The 22,417-nt window shown below is 31.8% G+C and overlaps 2 protein-coding genes across 18 annotated transcripts; both read right to left on the bottom strand.

Annotated features, from left to right (window-relative positions):
• Nucleotides 1–3,386: 3,386 nt before the first annotated feature.
• LOC114383286 (protein FLOWERING LOCUS T-like) lies at nt 3,387–21,363 on the bottom strand. Of its 17 annotated transcripts, XR_003660459.1 has the most exons (11): nt 10,135–10,236; nt 9,327–9,599; nt 9,169–9,243; nt 9,010–9,066; nt 8,519–8,659; nt 8,359–8,409; nt 7,590–7,653; nt 6,017–6,124; nt 5,827–5,938; nt 5,660–5,746; nt 3,416–3,890 (listed from the first exon to the last, which is right to left on the bottom strand). XR_003660459.1 is itself a non-coding variant. In XM_028342933.1 (10 exons), exons 2-9 carry the CDS (start codon nt 9,513–9,515, stop codon nt 5,697–5,699), a joined length of 783 nt encoding a protein of 260 aa, XP_028198734.1. In that variant the 5' UTR covers nt 9,516–9,599; nt 10,647–10,960; the 3' UTR covers nt 3,387–3,890; nt 5,660–5,696. The 17 variants fall into 17 exon arrangements, 7 of the variants coding, with proteins under 7 accessions (XP_028198734.1, XP_028198726.1, XP_028198750.1 ...); XM_028342933.1 differs by lacking the exons at nt 7,590–7,653; nt 10,135–10,236 and adding an exon at nt 10,647–10,960 and having other exon boundaries at nt 3,387–3,890; XM_028342925.1 differs by lacking the exon at nt 7,590–7,653 and having other exon boundaries at nt 3,387–3,890.
• Nucleotides 9,839–10,336, bottom strand: LOC114383345. The gene has a single exon (XM_028343005.1). It carries the CDS (start codon nt 10,319–10,321, stop codon nt 10,112–10,114), a length of 210 nt encoding a protein of 69 aa, XP_028198806.1. The 5' UTR covers nt 10,322–10,336; the 3' UTR covers nt 9,839–10,111.
• Nucleotides 21,364–22,417: the final 1,054 nt, after the last annotated feature.

Below are 22,417 nucleotides of genomic sequence, written 5' to 3'. Positions count from 1 at the left end.
ATTATTTTCTATTTTAACTTTATAAAATTAATTTTATTTTATTATTAATTCATTTATAGATTTTGGAGGGAGTATTATAATGAGCAACAAATTCCAACACCATCACTTATTCCATATAGCATATATACCCGTCCAAAATATTGGCCAGGTCACACCATGACATATGTTTGGTTTGGACGAAAATATAATGCGGTTGTATTTCTCTTCTTTATGGTCGTCGAGAAAGAGCCTTTTCACAAGAGAATTTTGTTATAAATTTACTTTGTTTTTTGTTTTTTTCTTTTCATTTTGTCGCCAAGAAAGAGATTCTTGGACCAACATTTGCTGCAATCTTTTGATCACTATTTTATGCGTAATGCTATATAATTTTTTTTATTTATTTCAGTAAGTCTAACTTTATTTCTAGTTTAAACAGCTTCAAATAAAGTCTACAGTGAAATTATATATATTTTTTGTAACGATTATATATATACAACTATTATGATCAGCTCTTAATTTAGTTTAAGGTTGATTGCAACTATAAAGGCTGATTAATTGATTTTAATTAATAGTGGGTTGATAAAAAAAAATATGAACCTTTGAACAAGCTCATCTCTTTTTTGTTGGTCACCAAATATAAATTTTTACAATGAAAATGAATCAACATCTTATACTATTTAAATAATTGGTTGGCTCGAATTGAAAATTAGAATTTCTTTTGTAATATGTACCTTTGTTCTTCTCAGCAAAAATAAAAATAAAAATATACCTTTGTTCTCAACAGCATTTATTGGCTAGAAAAATCTTCTATGCATTGTGACCTCAGTTGGGTGATCCCCTTTGGTTCCTGGAATTGCTATGTAGAAATGAGGAGTCTAAAATGAAGAATAATTTTGAAAGAGACTTGAATGTGAATCATTTTTGAACTTATCGTTTGCCATCACCCTTTGCTTTTTTTCCCAATCTGTGGAAGAACTAGAGAGCATTGGGTTCAAAATCATATTCGAAATTCGAATATTGGAAAGCAAATTAGCTTTAGAATACGTATCCTCTGATGTTCCGAAAGAATCAGAAAGAAGACAACTTATCGATCCAACCATTTCTATTTATTAAAGTAATTCCTCCGTAATTATTTATAAGTCATAGTAAATAATTTTTTTGTGTCTCAATATAAGACTTTATTTTATTTGTCTTGTACGTTATTTTTATTAAAGTTAAAGGATAGTTTTAAAAATATTATAATCATAGATAAATTTAATGATTCACATTCAAGTCTCTTTCAAAATTATTCAGATCCGTTAGATTGAGGGAAAAAATAATGAAAAAGATAAAATAAAAGTTACATTTTTATTCATTGAAACCGCACAAGACACGGCGTCGCGTACTTCGCCGTTAACGGAGTTTCCGAACAAGACTGGCACTGCGGCGTGTAGCAATTGGCCGAAACATAACCTTCCGTCGTTCCTTACTTCGGTCTCCATCCGTGGTAATTGCTTCTTCTTTTTTGTTTTTTGTTTCTGAGTTTTCCTCAATTGAAATGACCTAATTTTGTGACGTTGTTGCAGGTTTGTAATCAGCCATTAACACGGCTGATTTAGTCGTATTTAAGAGCATAAAATCAATAATATGGAAGGGTCTAATTTAATTAGTTTGATAAAATATGAGTTATTCTTTTCTAAAACCGTATGAGTTATTGTAAATCTTACGAGTTATTGTAAATTTTTTGGGTTTGTGTATGATTCTTACCGATGAGAAAACAATAAAATAATATCCCATTTGATTGCTTAGATTGAATCTAAGCTTCCTTAATTTAGATCTATTTGTTTTATTATATATATATATATATAAATGTGCTCCCTTCCTTAGGTGGTGTAGAGGGCAGCCTAAGGCATGCTTGCAAAGGCATTGGTGGATTTTGAGCTGGGAGAATGTGTTTCCATGTTTCTGTTCTGTTTGTGCTTGTATTACTTTGAGGTTAGCAACTTGGCATGGAAGTTTGTTAATTTTCATTGAGCATGCATTTCTTTAAGCCAAGCTTCCAACCGTGAAACTTCACACCTTTCTATATAAACATATCAAAAAGTTGTTTGTGGCATGTACATGATTTTAGGGAAGAAGATAAGATACGATGTTTGAAAGGTGGTGGGCGAAAAACATGAAAATAAGGAAAGGTTTGGTTCACGTCTAATATATGATTATTCATGGTGTCAAACAAATTCTCTCGTTAGATTTAATTGTTTAAACTCCCATGTATTGGTCTTGGTTCACGTGTAATATATGATTATTCATTTCACAGTATTACTCTAACTTAGCATGAAAATATTGTTTTTCCTATGTTTTTATAAGTTTCCGATAAAAGCTGATAAAAAAAAACAAGTTTCCGATAAAAGACTAAAAGAGTAATTAGTAAAGTTATTGGACTACATATATCTGCGATTCAGAAAAATGAGGAAAAAATGGGAGGCCAGCTTTTTCTTCTTTTTTTTTTTTTAACAAAACGGAGGCCAGGTTTTGTTTCTATACCAATTTGGCTTTTTAGTTTTCACTTATTGCTATATATCACTTTTTGGTACACATGGGAAAATCTAATGCACATGCATGTTACTTACTTCAATTGCTTTGTTGACCAAATCATATTGTATAAAACTAAATGTCTACATGTTAAAAATTTTCAGATTTCACCACTGTGTTAAGTTGTAATGGTGTTGATATGAACCCATTAAAAGTAACTATTAATTTTATCAATATTTCGGTCCACAAAATCCAACAGGGTAAGGGTTAGAGACAAAATGGATCTTATTTCATGTATAAGCTAGACTTGAAGATTAGTTGGAGAACAATATTTGTAAGATGATATTGAAACACGAGAAATATATTCCAGTCAATATCTTCAGGAATCCGTACCTTCATTTTTCATATCTTGCACTCGATGACTTTGAGGTTATATTTTGGTTCATTCATTTCATTTTGGACCACTTGTAAAAGTGTTCCTTATCATTTTAGGATCATTTTCTACACCCACACCAATCCGAAAGTTACTTGAACCCACCTTATATACGTTGAAAGCTACGTGTCTAAGATATAGTCCACAAAAACCTCACATTATTAGTGCTTTCTTATTCAAAATTTATGTGTTGTTCTTGATAGTATGTGATTCCCGGAGAATTTTTTCTTTCCCGAAAAGTGATGATATAACCATAAAATATACCTTGCAAGTACATATACATATATCAGATCATATAATATAACCTACTTGTATTCTTTTTTATATATAAGCTAGCTAAACGATTTTAATTTATTAAAGAGCTAATCTTAAGTACAAGTAGTGCTAAAGAAAGTTTTCATCATATTTGTTAATACCACAATTACATATATAGTAGAACCCTAGTCGTATAAAAAACGGATAGTAATAAGCAAAAGTATAAGTACCCCATAATTTAACTTGTGCTCAAGTTGTTTTCCACTTTACATATATAATATATCTATAACATTCTGCAGCTGATAATAGAAATAAGAAAAATGAACCGAGATGCTTCGATTTCATTTATGTGTATATGTAGAGGACTTGTTGCTACCAACTGATCTAGCAAGCAATTTATTTCACTATATGCTCAGTTTAATATTAAGTTGAAAAGCACTCATTTACTACTAAAGAGTGTGGGAGAAATATTTCTAGAACCCTCAATGGTATAACCTTCTTCCACCAGAGCCAGATTCCCTCTGAATGTTGAAATAGACAGCAGCAACTGGCAATCCAAGGTTGTAGAGTTCAGCAAATTCTCTAGTGTTGAAATTCTGGCGCCATCCTGGTGCATACACTGTTTCCCTACCCAGTTGACGAAATAACACAAACACTAAACGATGAATCCCCATCATCGGTCGCGGACTTTCATATGTTACAACCTCGTGGCCTATGCAAATAATGCATATTTGTCGTTAGAATACTATCAGGATAAAATAATTTTATATGATTAATAAATTTATCAACTTTTATAATAATTATATTAAAAGTTACGCGTATAACTGTGATTTTTAATAGGTTGACTTTGATACTCATTGAACTCTTATGATTTATATCCATGAAATGATAATATATTTCAGTTTGATTATCAAACATAAAATAGTAGTACTATATTTCTTCATAGATTAGGTATTTTATTAATAATTAATGTTTAGACATGTATGGTCCTACAACGGCCACTACTAGAAAAATAGCTTTTTACGACGGTTATTAAGTGCTTTTAACGACGGTTGTAAACCGTCGTTGTATATAACGTCGTTGAAACACAACTGCTTTTTACGACGGTTATTATAATAACCGTCTTTGAAATTTAGAACAATTCAAAGACGGTTATTACGTAATAACCGTCTTTGAATGTAGTGTCTAGTTCAACATTCAAAGACGGTTATTATGTAATAACCGTCTTTGAATGTTACATCTGGGTTGACATTCAAAGACGGTTATTACATAATAACCGCCTTTGATTGTTACATCTCTTCGAAATTCAAAGACGGTTATTACGTAATAACCGTCTTTGAATGTAGTGTCTGGTTCAACATTCAAAGACGGTTATTACATAATAACCGCCTTTGATTGTTACATCTCCTCGAAATTCAAAGACGGTTATTACATAATAACCGTCTTTGAATGTTACATCTGGGTTGACATTCAAAGACGGTTATTACATAATAACCGCCTTTGATTGTTACATCTCCTCGACATTCAAAGACGGTTATTATGTAATAACCGTCTTTGAAAGCAGTGATTTGACATTTGAATTCAAGGTATGAAAATCATTATGTTAATTTTCAAATTCAATTGAAATTCATTACAAAGGTTGATTCAATTTGCACTCACTGAACCCTGTCTAATGTATTCTAACACTTAGATACCAGATCATCATCAAATTCATATGCTCATCACATTTTCCACAAATAAAATTTGGTTAGATATCTTAATCACTCATAACCCATCTTTTCAGCAGAACTTTTAAGCATACATGATATCAGAATAAAAAAACAAATTGCAATTGGAATATCCTTACACTCATGAAACCACTAAATAGTAAGTGTAGTTACTTTCTATAGTGTTCATCTTTAAGATAGTAAGGAGCTTGAAAAGAAGCATGATTAAAGTAACAGATACCAAATCACAACCAAACCAATGTCTATCAATTAAAGACACACACACACTATTTCTGCTGCTATGACATGAAGCCTTCAGAGCACTGCCTTCACCCTTCCCTTTGTGATGTGCAAAAATCATCAATAAAAATCTTTTCAACTTAAATTTTGAAACAACTATGATATGAGAAGTGGTACCAATCAAATTTATCTAATATCATGCTAGTAAATAGTTATGCCTTCAGTAACAAGATTATGCCTGTTTCATAAGTGACAATTTTAGCATGAAGACTATGCATATGTGAACCAGTGGGCCTTTATTTGCATCACCCTTCTATGTATTTAAGTTCACAATTCTCAGGCTTGTGTTGAAAGAATATTAAAGAAGCACATTTAGGTATACAACAAATGTCTTCTCATTTCCCCAACTGTGCCTACCAAATGATAAATGTAATATGTCAAACCAAACTACCAAAGGTAACCCAACATGAAAATGAGCAAATATGGCATCCATTTGAAGACAGACACAGACAAATAGATTCAAACACAAGTCAACCTGTTTTGAATTCACTTCTTGGTCCTCTTTAGGCTTGTCACTCATCACTTTCCACTGCAACTGCAACAAAGCCCTTTGCCTGTCTTCCTGCAATATATTCCAAAGAATAAATATAATAATAAAAATTATGACAACAAATTAATTTATCATATCAGGGTATTCCATACTTTGGATTTTTTGAAGATGCAACTCCTCTTCCAGCTTCCGACACTCATCTTCAAGTTCACACCTCAATGCTTTGATCTGAGCTTCATGATCATTCCTCATAAACATTGTTTTCTACATACAATTAAGATATGAACAGGTGAATAAATTTCTATAAAAATTTTGGCTTTGACAAACATACGTGTGTGGCACCTCTCTCAATTCATTTTCAGCTTGCAGTTGGGTACGCTTTAGCTGTTCGTTGTGTTCAGCTATGAGGCTTGCTTGCCTCTTGTCATGCTCCTGCTTCATTTGAGTAACCTATAAATTGAGCAGGAAAAATCAAGTGACCTAGTGGCTGGAAGTTTTTAAACTTAATGTTAATGAAATTTCATAAAAAAGGAAAGTGATGATGCGATAACATCCCCACAACTTAGTACATACCCATTTAAAGAAAGGTATAAAGGACTATAATAGTCAAAGACAAACTATAATGAACTTAGACCAATTTAAATTTTCACATGTAAATTTTGATACATTTAAATAACAGATTTGATTTTACTAATTATTACTATCAAGAACAAATTATCCAAAAAGCTTAAGTTCATAGGTGAAGATACATGAATGATTTTATTTTACATCTTTAACATGCCTCTCATGCAAGAGCCTTTTGGACATTAAGTGTGGATAATGCACAAGTCCACATATGATCTACCTTGGTTGAAATTTAACGTTTTATTAGAAGAATAAGAGTATAAAGGATTGAACTCTACACCACATAGTCAGAGAATTTCATACCATGTCATTAACAAACTATCCAAAAAGCTCAAGCTGCTAGGTAACGATACATGAATGACTTTATATTGCATCTCTAACAAATACTAATCAGAAAGCAACTTTATTTAAAAAATGGTTTTTTCAATTAATTAGAACATTAAGTAATTAAAAATATAACTAAAGACAAATCAGAACACTTATAATCCCATGTAATAGAATGCAATGATAGAATATTTGTAATAGAATGCAATGATAGGTAACGATACACTTAAAAATATAACTTGGTTCTGCTTGATAAAATTGTATTATTTAGTATCTTCAAGGAACATTCAATCTTTTTTGCACGCAGATACATTTGTAACTCATGTGATTGAAAATAAAATTATAATACCATGTTCTCGTGAAGCTTTGTAAACATGGTCTGAAACTAGTAAATGGGGCAAAATTAGAAAATGCACAGACTGAAAATTCAAATATGAAGCCAACTGCATACTTGGTGAGTGCAATGGCAATTTCTATTGTCTATGATTCAAGCATGTTCATAAAATATATATTTATAGGAATGGAGGGAGAAACTATATTGATTTTGACTAAAAGTATATATCCAAAAGATTTAATGTCATAAAGCAACTTTTTTTTATTAAAATCGTTGAGAAACTAATTCAAACATTGGGAAGGAACTCAGTGACAATCATATCAATGAATACACTGATACAGTTCATATCTGGGTCCTTTGAAACCATGGTCACACAGAGTAAAATTGCATCAACAACAACTCGTTAAATAACTACACAATTGTGAGATGGAAAGCATGTTAAATATATTGAGACTGTTTAGACCATGTTAATTAGTTATATGATAGGACTGTGTTCTATTTTTAAAATACTGATACCAAATACTGATACCAAAGTCAACAAGAGTTGTTTAATACATGCAGAAATAAACAAAGAGCAAACATGTCAAGCCTGTGAGAGCTTGTACTGGCAAATAGTAGTGCATCAAGTACTACCTTCCAGACAAACCTCTATTCTTGTATAGCATTCTACGGCTGCAGATTTATTCCTAGCGTTCAACTGAAAATTCCATTAAAATAAATGAAAAATGGAGACTTTTCAAGAGCCTAAACAAGCATCTAAACAAAGTAACATCTTATAGTGTGGTAACATATATGCAACTGCATTTCATGTGTCGTACTTATAGTCAAAAGCTTGAATAATGTTTTTAAGTTTGAGAATCAAAAAGCATTTTGGGGCCAACCAAAAAAACATATGAAGATACTTTCACCAATGAAAAGTCAAAATGCCTAATCAATGTGACAACTTACAAGTGTCCTTAGAATATAAGCCATCTTATATAATAAAAGAATCTCCATAAACTAGTAGGAGGCAAATGGAACAGAAATGGTTTCTAATGTAAAATTGTGAAAAACTTGTGAATAGCTCTCTCTTTAGACATTTTTTGATTCCACCTATTTAATTTATGAAGAGAGAGATAGACACAAACTTTTAAGATGACCTTGTCATGAGAAAATATCACATGGGATAATCCATTCATGATCAGAGTAATCATTTTCTTCGTGGGATAATGGAGTTAGCTTGACCATGATCTCATCAAACTTAATGCACACACAATAAAGGCATTACGTAAGTAATACATATATATAGTCAACAAGCACAATTTGTCAATTTCAGTTCATGTATATAAATATATTGCAAGGTGAATAGAGTTCATATGTTCATGAAATCCAAATGATCAACTCGTGGTAACACCAATTGCACCTTGATAATCTCTACAAGCTGGTCCAGTGCATTTTCGCCAGGTAATAAGGGCTTTAAAAAAATTCCATTTGTGTGTCAGATGGCACTAGGCAGTAAATTGTTATTTAATATGAGACTATTTACACCATTTTAATAACAAAAGAAAAGCAATAACATAAACCTGACCCAAAAGCAGCTCAGCAAGGACACAGCCAGCTGACCAAATATCAATTGAAGTAGTATACTCAGTGGCACCAAACATAAGTTCTGGTGCCCGGTAGAAAAGTGAACATATATGTGATATATTAGCTTCACCTTTGACCTGATCACACAAAAATCCCAAGTAAACAAGAAATGTCAGTTGGAAAAACATGGAAAAATATGATCCTCGATATTGTAATAGGAGTCACAATGCAAAAGCTCATAAACACATAATTTTAATGTATATAAATCATATAGAAACCTCCAAAACACACAACAATGGATGGATTACCCAAAAGGCCCTAAACAAAGCAATATCAAAAACCAAAACTGGCTAGTCTACCAAAACACCAAAACAAAATCATATAAAAAAATTACAATGTAACAAGATAAAATGTTGAAACACACACACGCACACATATGATGATGCACACAAAAAAAGTGTTTGTACTGAGAATGAAATCAACATACCAGCACTTTTGCACTTCCAAAATCACATATCTTAACCTGGTGTGTAAGAGGGTCAACCTAGAGAATACACAAAATGACATCAGAGCAGGAAATAGTTCCTACTATTCGGAAAGAAAGTCCTAATAATAATTTCCATTCAGCAAGAGCATATAAGCAAACCAGTATATTTTGAGGCTTCAAATCTTTGTGGCAACCTCCAGGAACAGTGTGGATATAAGCCAGCCCCCTGAAAATCTATATGTGCACCACAGACCTGTATCAGGATGTGAAAAGATAAAAACAGAACCTTCTCAATCACCCGAAACTTTGAGGCATACCTGGTGCATGTAAAGTTTTACATAAATAAGTGGCATGCTCTGATTAGTATTACTATAGAACTTTGAGACTCGATACATAGACTCTGGAACATATTCCATCACCAAATTAAGAAAAAGTTCATCTGCACTTGTAGTGGAAAAGAAACGATGCTTCAGAGAGATCACATTTGGATGATCCATCAAGTGCATTAACTGTAGCTCACGATTCTTATATCTTTTGTCCAGTAAAACCTTCTTAATGGCCACTGGCTCGCCAGTTTCCAAGCATTTAGCCTAAGATGAAAGGAAAAAAAAAAGAGTGAGAAAAACTGATGTGGCATTCGTATCAGATAATTAATTTAAAACAATTATAGGCATTGAACAAAAGGGATTTTAAGGGTTCAGTGCGAGAGTCCAATTATAGTTAATCAAATCACCATTGATATAATTAAATAACACCAAACTTAGTTCATTTTTCTTATTCGTTTTCAACCACACTAATGGGAAAGGTTCAAGTATGAAAAGAAAATGAATTCATCAAAGCATAAAACATTAAGCCATATGATGTGATATCAGTGTGTGCAGTACGTGCAAGTTATTCCATTCTATGATTCTATACAAACCAAAGTTGTCCTAATCTTGGAATCTCAAAGACTAAAGAGAAGTAGAGTTATTATTCGACGAGGACATGAGAAATGGGAGAATACAGTGACCAAATCAAAAAAGAATAACAAGATAAAAATTACTAAAACTTTAACCAAAAAGAATAGAATAATTAAAGATTTAAAGGAGTGAGGGCGATAAGGCTAGCCAGTGTAGATATGCACACCAATAGCAACAAGAAAGATGGTAATGAGACCAAAGAAGATGATTGTGTGGACCAAGATAGACACTGCCCTGGTTTGCATGTTCCCAAACTCCACCACTTTGCTCTTCCCTGGCAATTGAAACAGAAGACCAGGGCTTAGCAACACAAACAACACCACTGCTATCACCATTGGACCCCAATCCACCATTATATATATATATATATATATATATATGTGTGTGTGTGTGTGTGTGTGTGTGTGTGTGTGTGTGTGTGTGTGTGTGTGTGTGTGTGTGTTATGAGGGATTACTTGCTTCTTGCTCCTTAATTTACAACACAGACAAAGGTATATTAGACAATAGAAAGCTAGCTAGCTAGCTATACAACGTTATACACATGATCTAGTAGTGTTCAATCAATATTGCTAGTAATATAGGGAAATTGAAGATGATCGATCTTAGAATAAAAAAAATCCAAGCGAATGGAAATTGAATAGGCATAACTCAAGCAAGAAATAAATTAGAAAGAGCTACCTAGCTAGCTAGCATCAACTAAATAAAGAAATAGCTTAATTTCGTTTAGGTGCATGCCATAGTCAGTGCTGTGGTGGGGTGCATTATTGAGTGATGTTTAAGCAAGCAACCATATACGTGCCAGCATATCCTAAATCTAGTGTTTTGGTGTGGCTTTTCATTAATGGAACTTGCTAGCAAGATAAGATCGAATCAATTGATTTTTTTTGTCTCTGTAGTTGAAAAGCGACTAATGAATAACATATTTGTGTTGAGTAGGTGGACACGTTACCCTGTAGCCTCAGCAACGAGATTAATTAAATTATTTTCTTGTTTGTATAAGAGAAATTAAGAGTTTTGAGATTTGATGGACATCTTTTAAGAAATAAATAGAAATTGATATAAAAAAATTTATTATTTAAAAAGGATGTAATGAAAACAATATGTAAATACAACAATCTATGTGAATTTATCGTATATTTAATCAAAGATATTACACAAATAGATGGGGACTAAGTTTATTCTTTGAATAATTTATTTTATTGGGAAAATAAGCTATGTATTATCAATTATAAAATGGTTTTATACAATCAATTCATCATAAATTTATTGAGTTTTATAATAATCACTTTAAAATTATTATTAATGACAATTTTTTATTGATTAATATCATTTATGACTATTAAACTCTATTTTATTTAATAACTAGTTATATGTGTAATTTTAATAGTTCAATCATTAAATATTTTAATATTATATCAACTACGAATGCACACCAAATTTATAATAAATTAGACACTTATAATTAGATCATCTTGTTAAAGTAGTTACTATTACAAAGTTGAATAACGTATATTGATACTATTACAAAGTTGGAAGACAATTCCAAATGACCCAGTCCCCACAATGCATTCTGCCATGTAACTTTTAGTCTAAAAGAATCATCAACATAAACATAAAATTTTCAAAGATTTAGCATGGATCAGAGGTGAAATAATCTAAATCCCATAGCATTTAAAAATCAAAGTTACATTTTTAACAAACTCGGTATCTAAAAAAAATAATCTTAATAGCTCTTTTCTGGAAAAATGGGTTTAACAAAAAAAGGTACCTGTTTGGGCTTCCCATTTTTTCCTCCAACTGTAGTGGATATGATGTGACCATTCAGCGGGAAACACAACCTATTATGCTACTTAAACAACTTAAAACAACATAACACTAACAGCCAGCAGTGAAGTAGAGCAACATTGAATATTGAAAAATTAACCAGAAACTAAAGTAAAAGGGCAATATGGAAATCAAGTTGAATCTAGAAAATAACAAACAAAAGATCATAACAAAAATCAAGACCAAATCATGAAAAATCTTTATCATTACACACCCAGTTCAGAACTTCTCTCCAGGCCACAAATAAATAACTAAATTCAATCTTTTATAAAATAAAAAAACGGACAACAAACCCAGTTTTGGACAATGACTGTTTTGGACAACAAACCCAGTGCATTTCCATTTCCCACACATGTACAGCCTGTGAAGACACAGAAATATAGATGTACAGCAAGAAATAATGTCCACGGGTAGTGACAACATATAAGACACAAATCATCTATTTAGATAATCTTCCATTCAAGCAAAATCGTCTATTTAGATACAATCATATCATATATCATATATCATACAATTAACAATTTGAATCACATCTACTCTCACCCATTAATCATCTAAAAGCAAGTTAAGTATTATTGGCTCAATTAAGCTTCATGCTAAGTGGGTTTTTCTGTGAATTGACTTACCAGTCACGTTAGAACTGAGCTGATGATGAATTCACAATCTTCTAAAGCCTGATTGATCTGAAAAATAATATCATAACTTTTAAATTTTATGAAAGTGCAAAGTTAATTGGGCGAGTGTCAAAGTTTGATCTCATTAAGAAATGGATTTCTAGAAGACACGCCACATCACATGATAAATATAATATGTTAGAAATATAATATGAAAAAAATACATGATGTACTATATTTAGGTTTTTTTTCTTTTTTATTTATGATTTTCTAATTTATAGATAAATTTAGTATATGAAGTTGCAATCCAGCTGAGTGTAAAAGTACAGAGATTTCGCCTAAAGATATTTTTAATACACATAAATTATAAAATCCAATTAATTTGTTACAAATTGGGCTTGAGAACTAATCTATATAAAGTGTGCTTGTAAAACCGTTTAATCCTCCATTACACACGTTTCAAGATACCAACACAAAAGCAACACACTTGTTGCTTTTTTTAAAAATATTGGTTATGTTTGGAAAAACAATAACCCAAACACACATTATGTGATCCACCTTACCTCAAGCACTAGATTAATCTAAGTTGCAAGGGTTATCACACCTCAACTAGGAACACAATTACTATACTTAATTCTTCCAATTTGATATTCAACATTCTCTGTTATTAAATGTTCGTGCATTTTATCTTTATTCAATTCAGCTGGAATTGATTTTTCCTTCACTTAACTTAAACTATTTTGTATAATATTTAAAACCACAAGGTTCTTAATTTGCTTTCTAATACCTTCACTCAATACAGGCCCTTAAATTCTATGCAAATCAAAGACAATAATTTGATCAACTGGTGGAGATTTCTGTTGTTACTTTGGTCATAGATGGTGGCTGTGAAAATGGATTTTCCCTTTGTTCTTGCTTCAAAATACCATAAATAAAATAACAATCTGACAACTTAATTGTGTTCTGCAAGTCTGTCACCCAACCTATATATCACTATAACTTTCGCTCCATAACACATACTGCCTAATCCAAAATTAATATGAAAATAACTTCTTAACAACATCCTAACACGGAATTATTACTGCCAAATTCAGAACTTCATCAGAGACCCAGTGCCCAAGACTCCCACTTAGTGGGATTTGGGAGGGTAGATGTACGCAACCTTATCCTCATAAGCGAAGAGGCTGTTTCTAAGATTTGAATCTGTGGGCCATGAGCTCCAGGTCACAAGGTAGCAGCTTTAGCGTTGTGCTAAAGTTCACCCTCATGACAAATAATGGAGAAAATAATAGGAAATTTTAGAATTTTACTTAAGTGATCGAGAAAGAAAACATTAATGATTTTTCCATCTCCTTGGCATGAGCAATGTTGTTGCACTGCTTTCCTTTATCAAATTATTTGCTTTTGTGATAGAAAATGATAGTTAGGCTTCCCATGAGGGGCACATATGAACTTTGAAATAAGATTATCAATCCAAAGCCTAGAAGAAAGCTTGCAAAACCTTCAGACAAAGAATCAAGCTTTTCTTAATGCAATTAGGATGAAATGATCTCTCTCTCTCCTAGCTAGCTAGCTAGCAGAAATATTGGTGTGTAATCTCGTCCGAACAAAATTATTATGATTAAATAATATATGGGATATGGGCAGGAATAGGATTATAGCAACAAAATGTGACTTGTAGCTTAACAGGGAATGGTGCTAACTCTTATAATTGTAACATACGTAAATGTTATGTATATAATAATTTGATCAGCAATATCATATTTGTGAGCTATACAATATAATCCAGATGTACAGAAATTTACAGTCCCTTAATATTTTAAGACTACTCATATAATTCATTTTGCAAGGAGATAATATCAATAAGCTATGAAAATACTGAGAAAGTTCTGAAATTTTAAATTTATGCATCAGAAGCACAAGGTTTGAACAATTTTCCTAGATTATGGTTCTTCAGTTGCAGTGAGAAATCCTTTTGGTCATTTTCTTTTGGTCCACAATCTTCTACAATATACTTATATTTATATCTATTTTAGGCCCTTTCTTGCATGTTTGCTGGTGACTTCAGGATGGTTTTTATTGTGTTTAATTATATTTTAATTGTTATCTACTTTTAAAATTGTAGTCTCTGTAAACTATTTTTTCCCCATTAATCAGGTGATGCTGCAAAAGCACAATGCAGAAGCACATATGATTCAATATAGAAATGGATTGCATTGCACTGCTAGGATATTGAAGACTGAAGGAGTATGGCTAATTGACCTTTAACTTCCAAAGGATAAAAATGGGTTATTCCCAATTCCACATAGGAATATGACATATTGATAACTGCTAATTCATATCAATGCTGGTTGATATGCTTTCTTGTGTATAAAAGCTGGAAGCCAGGTCAGGGGTAGTTTATCATTATGTAGGCATGTAGTGGGCTCATTACTTGAATTCATCTGGTAATTTAGATTGAATATTTTATTAATTATCAGACCATCACATCATTTAATAAGTAATAAAGTTATTTGGCCATTTGATATTTGTGTTCTATTTCTGGAGTTTGATTGTAGGGGCTCACTAAATTTTGTTTTGAAAGCTATCTTCCTATTTGTTTTGAAACCTATTGATTATGAAATGTTTTGTTAATTATTTGTAAAAACTGGCTATGCTTAACTTCACTTATTCAGTAAAGTCAGAAGGCACATATGTCCAAATGTCATATTTTCCTTTTTTTCAATGTATACCTTTTTTTCAAAATCAATTTTAATGAGATCTTATTTTTCAACCATATTTATTTATTTATAAGAGTCAAATGTAATATTATTTAAGTTTAACTCCACTTAAATCAACGTAGCATTAGTAACTAAATATTATATCTGATATAGTATAATTTAGATAAACCTACAATTTTTTTAATGTAATACACAATTATTAATGTATAGTGAGATATTTCTGTAATTTGGAAATCAATGAGTGATTTCAGAAGTTCTATCTTTCAGCAGTGTAGCCGTGTAGGATCTGAGAGAGACCAAGACCAACTACTACAAGGGGCCGGCCAATCGTTTTCTCCATCCAAGCTTTTAAAATTCAACGTGCTTCAGTTGACTACTGCTTCATATTATCATTATCCATTTTCATTATTACTATGCAACTACTATTTTATTTTGAAGACTGCATTGTCATTATCCTCGGGCAACAATTAATGACTAATGAAATTTCATTAGGAAAAAGCTTCACAGTTCTGTTTTTTAACCCGTCTAATCCGTGATCAAGCCTTGTTTAACACCTCTAGCTACTGGGTAGAACTTCTCTACAGTATTGGATTTTTCTGGTAAGAGAAATTAAGAAAAATACAATGACACTACTAGAGGAGCAAAGGACTTCCAAATGTAATTTTACAATAACTCTTTCAGATCAAAGGACTTTATAGAGGAGCAACACCATCTTTTGTTGGGATGGCAGTTGAAGGATCACTCTTTTTTGGCATTTATTCCCAGACAAAAGTGTACCTTCAGGTGTGCTTCAAAATGGCTTAAATGAGGTTTATCTTGATTTGACATTGCACCAATCAGCACAACTTGTTATGAAATAGAGTTCTATAAGCTTTTAGTGGTTTTGTGAGTGTATCATGTGTGATGTGTCTTGTATCTCTTAGCTTCTACTTTGTTTCCCTACACTTATCTAGGGGGGAGTTCAAAGTGGGGAACCACGGCCTCAAGTGATAATACCATCTGCAGCATTTAGTGGTGCCATCATCAGTTTTGTGTTAGGTCCAACAGATCTGATAAAGGTAAAGTGAACTTGCAGTGTGTCATTGGAACTTTTATTGTCCCTAACAACAATACCAATTTAAATTTCAACTTCTCCAGTGTAGGATGCAGATACAAGGCACTGACTCTTTGGTTCCTAAATCCAGTAGATACAGTAGTCCCCTTGATTGTGCCCTTAAAACTGTAAAAGCTGAAGGGGTGAGGAAATTCTGCAACATTCTGCAAAATTTGATTCTAGCCATCCTCTAATTTAATTTGTTTTTATTACTTAGAGTCCACAAAATTTGGTGCCTCTCACTGCATGTGGTGTGCTGGCTAGCTAGCTAAGGCTTAGTATTTGGCCCGGTCTGTCCTCTGTTTTATTTGTATATTTTATAGTATTCGACTAATAGTGCTCCTTAGTCCTTACAACTAGATTAGTTGTCCATGCCTATGGCATAATTGGAAAGTAAATATCACTGTTTGATATTTAGAATATAGATATCTTAATACAATTGAGGGTGCTAACAATAATTACTCATTTCTAATTTTTTATTTTTCATTAGTTATTAGCATGTTTCTTCATTTCTAGTTTTTTGATATTCTTTTCTAATCTATCTGCTAAAGATTACTTGCAATACAGTCCAGGAAGGCAAACTGAAGATGTAAATGTTTAGGTCTAGAAGTTGCAAGCAAATAACTTAGTTTTGCCAAAAAGAAAAGCCATAGAAAAAGATCATCAGTTCAACTTGTAACAGCAGGGCTTCCTTACACTATTATCCTCACAAACTATACCAGAGGGGAAAGGAAAAATGTTTCAGACACATTCAAAATCATAACCTACTGAAAGATTATTTGATCTGTTTAACATAACGTTTAGCAGGAAAGACTTGGGCTTTCAAGTTCTGATGAGAATAACTATTAGAAAATATAATTTGAAGTATCCAAATGTTCTTACCTTGCGCAAACAATTCCCCATCTAATAGTTTCAGAGCCACGAAATTGTAAAACTTGAATAAACTGAACCCTGCAAGCAGAATTTCAGCACAACAAATGTGTCAAAATCCATAAAATTCAAAGAGAAAGTCAGAGAAAATAAACAAGGGAATTTGGCAATCACAGAAGTTGGAGCGATGAAGTCGAAGAGGTGAAGGAGCTTCAATGGAAGAAGGGGTAGGAGCTTCAATGGAAGAACAAGTGAAGGAGCTTCAATGGAAGAAGGGGTAGGGCTTCAATGTCAAAGAGAGGGAGGGTTCAAACGAAGGAGCAAGCAGAAAGGGAGGGTTCAAACGAAGGAGCAAGGAGCAAGCAGTCTAGGGTTCAAAGCAATCTTGAAAGCTAGCTAGCAGAAATGTACACAGCAGCCACGATGAGGCTTCAGTTTCCCCTTTTTTGTTTTAAGGATTACGACGGTTTTTTCCTAAAAACCGACATAAATTTAAAAAAACATAACATTCTAAGGCGGTTTTCAATAACCGCCTTAGAAAGTGCGTCGTAAAATGAAATTTGTTACACAATAATTACAAAAATGCCACCGCACCACTTTCTAAAGCGGTTCTTCAAATAACCGTCGTAAACCGCGTGTCTTAAAAAGCCATTTTTCTAGTAGTGGGCTGTCCTAACAGACTTAAATAATCTGCGATGGATAAAAAAGTCTTCAACGTTTTAGAAAGGAGCCAAATCACCTAATCTTGTTTGTGTCTCTTTCCCTCTCTTCCAAATTAAAAAATAATGCTTCAAAAATATAATAACAATCAGAAGAGAGAGAGTTGATTTTAATCAAGTACGTGTCATCTTCTAATTGAAGAGATAAGAAATTAAGAAAATTAAATAGGAAATGGGATTCAGTGGAAATATCTTAGTATTACTGCAAAGGGCAGAAGGCCAGAAACATTCGTACTTACTGGTAAGCTCTGGTTTTAAAAAGCAGATAGGTGATGGAAAGATGTGTGGGTTTACTAGAGTTGATAGATCTAAAAATTCCTTAAAAGAAAATAAGAGGATTTTTTTCTTATTTCAGAAGGATGTTAAGATTGCTTACCTTGGTAATTTGGTTGATGAGTGTGTGGTGGAAGTGAATGTTTAAATGGAAGAGGGTTCTTTTTCACTTAGAAAGAACACATGTTTGTCAAGGTGATGAATTTATTGAATTATATATGATGCTGAGTTTTGGTCAATAAGATGTTTGGAATTGGAGTTTGAACCATTCTAATTCTAATTCTACTAACTCACCTTATTTAAATTTGCTTCAACAAGTTATGATGTTTTTCTATGATGTTCTGTAATTCTGTAGATCTTATGAAGGTTTTAGTGTTATCTTGCCAACAAAAGGTAGTCTATTCAATAGGAATATTCTCCTTTAGTTGCTTTGTGTCTTTTTTCTTGAACTGAGTCAATCTTCTCATCTTTTTGCACATGATCGTGCACTTTAAGTAACATATTCTTACTTGAGTTCTGATGGAAAACATAAATTATTAAAAAAGACTTGAATGTTTTTAAGGTTCGAGGTTTGGCTAATTTGGATTTCCCAACTACTGCATATTTTGATTCTTATCATGCTAAAACATGTTCTTAATTCTTGCAAATATGGCTTAATGTAGTCTTAAATGACCTCTGTCATCACTTACATACTGATAATGTAATATGCATCTAACTATGCCACATTTCATATTATTTTAGGATAATGTAACGTATAAATGCATGCCATGTTATCACAAAGTAATGAGTGCATGAACCATTTTAAAAAATTTAAAATTTACGAAGATTAAAACCAATAAAAACTTTTCTGAAAACATCAAAATCAAAATTAATTTTCAATATTATTGAGTGTCTGCTAGAGTAGTCAAGGCATAATTTTCTTTTGTTTGCTTGAACTAAGTATCTAACTATCTATCAGGTTCCTCGTACTATATATACATTTTTTTATAAAATGTATGGTTTAGTTTAGCATTAAGATTTTTTTTTGTTTTTAATGAAACAACTTAAACCAACCTCATAAACTCAGATTTTAATATATATACTGGAGATTTAATTCTTAATTAACTAAATCATTTGGCTTTCTCTAATTAATATAATTAAATAAAAATAATAATGCTAACAAGTATTGATATAAATTTAAAATAAAAGCATTCAATAAAAAACAATATTTATTATATTAAAACTATAAAAATTATGTATAAAAAACTATAAAAATTATTTTTAAAAAATTTGGACCACATATATATTCTGATAAACTCGAACATCAAGTCATATGTATAGGAAAGGAAATGTACTACTCCAAACGACAAAAGAGAAACTTTTAAGATATATAGAAGTTGATGGAACCTTGTAAGATATCCATAATTTAATTCCCATCCACTATATATACTCTCAGTAAAATAATTATTAATGACGTTGTCTTCTTATTATCACATATAACCAGTAACTGATTCCAAGATTTTCGAGTTTAGGAACTCAGTGTTTAATAAAATTTCTAAGATCTTCATCAGTTAAGATAATTAATAGTAATGTTTTTGAAAAACTGAGTTCCTATCAATTTAACTAAAGAAATCATAAATCACTTAGCATGTGTCCATTTGTTAAAGAAACAGGAAGCGAACATTCTGCTTTGACAGAATACAAGCGAGGGTGAATTTCAATGAGTAATCAATCAATCAATCATGTTTATTTTATTTTATTTTTTGTGCTTATTAGTTTTTGGTGACTAAAAGCATTTTCCTTAGTTCAATTATACTTTAATTTAAAATATTTTCCTTTATTTGATATGATTATTTACTTGTTCAGACATAGCCTAATTAATAAACTTTATGCATAAAATAGAATACGTGAACTAATTTTGTTATTAATATACACATAAATAAAACTCATTAATTTTATACAAGTTAGAAATAATGGTTTGAATAAGTTTAAGCACAGAGAATTATAGGTTTTAAAAATGGAAGAACATCATACGTACCGAAACTTGGCCCCGTTGTTGCTGGGATATCAGTCACCAACCTAGAAAAACTCATAAATGCATTAATTGAGGGAAGATGAGTATAATATTGCAACATTAAGCTAGAAAAACTCATAAATGCATAGTTCAGTTCATGTATATGTATGCATTCATATGGCCTGTTCGAACAACAATTTTTGGCTCACCAATGGAGGTATTCTCTCAAATTTGGATCACTTGGGCTAGGTGCATCGGGATCAACCGCGATCTGTTGATAAAAGAAATGAAATCATGTTGGATTAAGTTAGAAACTACTACTATATACTGTAACATCTATTGATCTACGATTGCAATTAGTGTATTAGTATTAGCTAGCTAGTATTGCAATTAGAGTATTAGTCTTGCATTAACTGCTTATATCCATATTTCTTGAAATTTTAGTAAGGTTTAAGTATGAGTTTAAGTCTTATAATTAAAATGAGTGGGTTTTTTTAAGTTTACTTTCTGTATAAAAAAATATGAAATACGAAATAATTGTTTTAATCTCTATAAAATGAGTAAACTTTGGTTTTAACTCTTCTAAAATCATTGTTTTTCATTCTCTATGAAATTGCTATTTTTATCCCTAACTTACTTTAAGGTAGATAGATACTACGGAGTATTTGTTTTGGAGATCTATAAAATATTATAGAGGTGTACGTCCTCACATGTGCATATCTACTTGAGATGGTACTTGACCACCTTCCCTTAAACACAAACATTTAAATGATGTCACCTCATATAACAGTATGGTATAAAAAACAATAACGTCATATTCTTAAAAAATAAAAATAAAAGTTTTTTTTTACAAAAATCAAATCCAACTCATTTTAATTATTTTTAACACTTTTACTAATAATAATTATATATATTGCAATCATTACAACAATTTAAAATCACTAAAAATATGAACAACAGAAAGAGTAATTGGAAATAATTAATGAGTTACCAAAGTGTAGAAGTTCCTGAGGTCATCACCACCGATGTTTATCCTTGGTTGGTTGACAACTTGTGAGGGTTTGAATTCACATCCGTTGCTGACATCTCTGTTATTGTAGGAGACCCTCATAGGAATAGAACATTCGAAAGGGTCCAAAACATCCCCAATCACTCTCCCAACAACGAGAGGGTCCCTACTTCCACTAGGCATGATCGATCAAGAAGGGATAGTGTGCACACTAGTTTACTCAAAATTTGGCTTTCTTTCTTATCTACTCGATCGATCGTTTGCTTTGTTATGAGTTATGAGCCCCAATATGAAGTCTTCTCTACTCTATTTATACTCGAGTCAATAGCCTCGAATTCCATTGTGTGTTGAAGCCACACATGCTATCGCTTTCAAAATAATTAAGATATCTTGGCCCTATAAGTGAGAAAGAAAAAAAAAGGTGAGTTTCTTCGGGACCCGCATAATATTTTAGTTTATCCCGCATCATCTTTCACTATCGATCTATTTTTTTATTTGTCATTCAAAATTTCAAATGTTTATTGTTATTGCAAGTTCGTCCCTATATATCCTTCATGATCAAATTTGTTGGCGAGAATTAAACCCAACTAACCAAAAGATAGTTGTTGATTGGTCGATTTAATGTGAACGAACCACGTCACTTATGTGTGAAGCCCTCATTATGTTAATGGGAAAAAAGTGTGTTTGATTTCCTTGATTCAAACATCAATCAAGGGTGAAGAGTTTTGAAGGCAGACTAAACCCAACGACTCAAAGATGTGTCCAGTCAAAGATAAGTTGTGCGTCGTTGCCAGAGAACTATGTAAACTCATTAAGTTAACTAGTTTATTTATTTATTTGGAATTTGCGTAGTCCGATCCTGTTTCAATAAAAATGGTGTTCTTACAGGTTTAACTAAAGATGTTTATTCTAAATGGAGGGAATTACTCTTAATTGCTATCTGAGGATTTGGGAAGTTAGGTATAACGACATCAATGTTAAAATATGAAATGAAAAAATATGTGGTTATTATGTTGAACAAAGCTCAGAGTGAAAAACACTTTAGTCTAATAGATATGTGTGGTGTGTACTGTGTCGTAAAGTCTATCTTGAAAAATTTACAATTAAAATGGATGATATATGAATGCTGAAGTTTGTGACATAAACTCTGAATTAAGAGCATTTTGGCTGCATTTAGAAGATTTTATTTGAAGTTAATTTTGGCTTATGACCTAATAAAACTATTTTAATAAGCTCTCAAAGGAAACACTTATAATTAAAAACAACTTACGATTATATGAAAACAAATTTATTTTATTTTATTTTTTATTATAAAATAATATTCTAGGTACAAA

Source organism: Glycine soja, chromosome 2 (genome assembly GCF_004193775.1).
Source record: "Glycine soja cultivar W05 chromosome 2, ASM419377v2, whole genome shotgun sequence".
Classification (NCBI taxonomy): domain Eukaryota; kingdom Viridiplantae; phylum Streptophyta; class Magnoliopsida; order Fabales; family Fabaceae; genus Glycine; species Glycine soja.
This window is presented reverse-complemented; position numbering and strand designations above follow the sequence as displayed.